A 3,751-nucleotide genomic window follows, 5' to 3' on the forward strand; every position below is an offset into this window, starting at 1 on the left:
TGTTTATTTTCTTTATCATTTATTTTTTTGTTTAGAGTTTTCTTTTAGTTACCGTCCATTTCCATGTAACTACTTATCATTTACACCTGCACTAGCCTTAAGCATGCCTTAGGTGCTGTTTGGATCCAAAGTTGATGGGCTAAAGTTTAGTCCCTAAATTTTAGCCCCTGAAAGGGGCTAAAATTTAGTCCTTGTGAGGTGTTTGGATCCAAGAGCTAAAAGGTAGTATTCCTTGAGCTAAAGACTGATTTGCCCTTATTTATTGATTGAAACCACATTCATATCTCAAATTTAATCCATCCACATGCACATGCACATGCACATGCAGGTCTCAACGCACAGGCGCATGCACGCCCAGGCCATCCTTCGGCCTGGCAATGCAAAGGCGCATGCACAGGCGCTGGTTAGTATTTATTCGTACAATTACATCATCGTTCAAACATACAATTCAAAAACTCTACGACCAACTACAAGAAATAAAATACTCTACGTTCTATTATACAAACTTGAGGCTATTTGATCACGGAATGCATTCATATTTGTATCTTCGTCCCTTGTTTGAGTATTGTGCTGTTGTGGTTCAGAGGTTGATGCTTCATGAGGAACATAGTTCTCATCACGGTCACAACGAGCAAAGTCCTCATCCTCCATATGACTCTCTCTAATAAAGTTATGAAGTGCCATACATGCAACAATTATCTGACTTTGCTTTGGTATTGGATAACTAGGCACTTTCAATAAAATCCGCCACTTCATCTTAAGAACTCCAAATGACCTCTCCACACAATTCTTAAGAGATGAATGAGCGAAGTTAAAGGTCTCTTTCATACCTTTGGGCATAGGCCCCTGTCTGAACTCTAGAAGATGGTACTTCGTTCCCTTGTAAGGTGCAAGGTAACCAGGCCGATTGGGGTACCCAGAGTCCACTAGGTAGAACTTTCCTGCAAATACGAACATTCTTGTTACATACAAAAGCTACAAATTATGATGAACAACTTAGTAAATGTGCACATATAGGCATAACATACCAGGAGGGGGGGGTGTGGGAACATGTCTTTGTACTTGTCTGTTGCATCATTGAAAACCCTCATGTCATGTACTGAACCAGGCCAGCCCGCAAGAACAAACGTGAACCTCAAGTCAAAGTCACAGACCGCAAGCACATTCTGTGTAGTGAAGCCCTTTCGACAAAGATGTTGCACCACCTTGTTACTTGGCACGACAACTGGTATATGAGTGCCATCTATTGCACCTATACAATTGTTGAAGTGTGGAAAGAATCTAGGATTCTGTAACCTACGGTGCATTGTTCTAAATTCAGGGTCGAGGAGCTTGATTATGTCAGCTGCTAGCTTTATGATACACTTCAAAACTTTGTCAAAATTATGATGAACTGTTTCTAATGATCTCTCTAATCTGTTCTCAGCTTGTCTGACTGACTGAGGTGCACCAACCATCCAAAGAAACATTCCTAATGCCTCTACTGAAGAGCTCTTTGATGTGGACTTTAGGCCATAAGATTGCACCAACAAGTCATGCAGACGATCAAACGATTCTCTACTCATTCTAAACATGTTATAGCATTGCACCCTATCTGCTAGATTTCTCATCACCCAATCATGACCACTTTCAACCGTCTTTCTCTTCTTACTTTTATTAAAGTAGGTCTCATGATACATACCAAACAGCAGCAGGTCCTCTGTGAATTGCCTTTCATCGGCAATATCCTCCTCAATAATAAGCCTCAATATTTCATCCTCACTACAGTCACTGTCCTCATCATCCATCTCCTGCACATAATTAAAAAAATAAATCAGTGACAATATTGGTATACACAAAATGACAGAAGTATAAATCAGTGACAAATCAGTGACAATATTGAACCACACAAAGTGACAGATTTATAATTCAGTGGCAATGTACAACAAAACAGTGGTAATATTCAAGCAGTGACATTTCATAATCACTCCAAACAGGTCAAATAAAGGCATTGCATCACAAACAGCATCACAAATTTATTTGAAATGTTTCAGCAATTAGTACAGATATTTTAGTTCAACACAAAAGCATCACCACAAAGACATAGTCCTAATCTAGGTTGTGCTGCTTGCAATATCTTCTCAAGAAGGTCAGCCTTCCTTCAGGTGTGGACATTCTAATGAAGAACTGCCTCAAGGAGTCATTTAAGCAAATCTGAGACACAGCATAGTACTCAGGACTAGTTTCATCAACACCACACTCCAAAGCCAACTTCTGAGCCTCCTGAATCTTCATGTCCAACAGAGCCATCTTCTTGTCTTCCCTAAAAGTGAGGGATTCCTTGATGACCTGATTCCTTTCAGTTTGCTGCTTAGAAGAGAAACTAATGTAATCCTTCATCATCTTGACCATTGGGCTTTTGGTCTTCTTGTTTGGACTTGAAGCTATTGATCTGGTACTACTGGTCCTCTTGCGGCTGCTTGTACTCATAGGACTATGGACATACTCAGGAGGTACCTCTTGCTCAGGCATCTGTTGCTCAGGATCTTCTTGCTCTTCAGGCTCCTCAATGTCCTCTGGCTCTTCAGGTTCTTCATCATCTGCATTGGTGTATCCTGGCACAAAAGAGCTTGAACCATCCACAACTACACCATCAAATATACGCTCTAGCATTGGTAGGTACTCAGGAGGCCCATACATTATTTTCATCCATTCTGGATGTTTCTGCACATGTAGTAGTTGAAGTTAGTTTGCAATCAGATTGTTCCTTGCTAGCTGCACATGTGATATATCAACAAGTACCTTTGTTGCAGTCTCCCACCACTCCAAGGTTGCAGTAGGCCACCCATTTTCATCACGGCCTAAACCACTGTCGGAATGGATGTCTTTTATGAACTGGTACATTCCCTTGAGCTGCCTAATCCTATTAGATATCTGTTTCCTATCATGCCTCAGCCCTGAACCACAATAATATTTTTCTATGACAAGCTTGTACCCTCTTGCTGTCATACTACCTTTAATGTAGTTACCCAACTCAATTTGCTCAACAAGTAATTGACACAATAGGTTGTTATTCTGCTCTGTTGTCCAACTTCCCCTGTCCATTTTATTCTACCATATACATCACAAGAAAAATAACATCAGAACTCCAGTACACATGCATAATCTATCTCTTAAGTAATACACTAAGGTCGCTGTTAGTCTAGCAACAAAAATGTAGCTACAAATCCATATCCATCACTTGTTACCATCTAATTTGCATATATGCAACCCCTTATTGTACCTCTGTACCCCCCAACCTATTTTTCTGTCTCTGTCACACACACACACACAGCTTATGCACAGGTGCTGGCAACCTCCTACTCCATCAACTTCAAGTGATGGCTAACATGCATCAAAAGCACAAGCATTTCATTGTAATCTAACAACAGTTGACCACCCATTCACAACTCTGAGATCATGTGTTTAGAACTCATACCTGACGGCTTGGAAACACTTCTTGCACTTCGTTGTCTTCATTGTCGTCGTCGTCGTTGCCCTGCCGTCCACCACGTCGAGCACGGCCACGGCCTACTGATGGACCAGGCGCCGCCGAGGAAGGTCCACGCAGACCACGACCGCCGGCGGCAACCGGTGGCAACCGACCGCGGCAGCCGCGACTGGACGGCGAGGATTCGCCGCGGCCTCCTACGGCTCCGCCACAGCTCCGAGAACCGCGTAAACCGAGTGCGCGAGAGGTACCTCTTCCACGGCCGCGCGGTTGAGAATGATG

General features: G+C 42.5%; 1 protein-coding gene across 1 annotated transcript; it reads right to left on the bottom strand.

The window, feature by feature from the left end:
* Positions 1-486: 486 nt before the first annotated feature.
* LOC117833207 (uncharacterized) lies at positions 487-1,787 on the bottom strand. Its single transcript, XM_072295643.1, has 2 exons — positions 1,034-1,787; positions 487-944 (listed from the first exon to the last, which is right to left on the bottom strand). Exons 1-2 carry the CDS (start codon positions 1,785-1,787, stop codon positions 487-489), a joined length of 1,212 nt encoding a protein of 403 aa, XP_072151744.1.
* Positions 1,788-3,751: the final 1,964 nt, after the last annotated feature.

The sequence above is a fragment of the Setaria viridis genome, chromosome 8 (genome assembly GCF_005286985.2).
Source record: "Setaria viridis chromosome 8, Setaria_viridis_v4.0, whole genome shotgun sequence".
NCBI lineage: Eukaryota > Viridiplantae > Streptophyta > Magnoliopsida > Poales > Poaceae > Setaria > Setaria viridis.

What these genes read in the sequence shown, in the direction of transcription:
- LOC117833207 (XM_072295643.1), bottom strand. Translation starts at nt 1,787, where the DNA reads ATGGATGATGAGGACAGTGACTGTAGTGAGGATGAAATATTGAGGCTT. An exon ending in CATGTTCCCACACCCCCCCC is followed by an intron (nt 945 to 1,033) that starts TCCTGGTATGTT and finishes TGTTCGTATTTG; the next exon opens with CAGGAAAGTTCTACCTAGTG.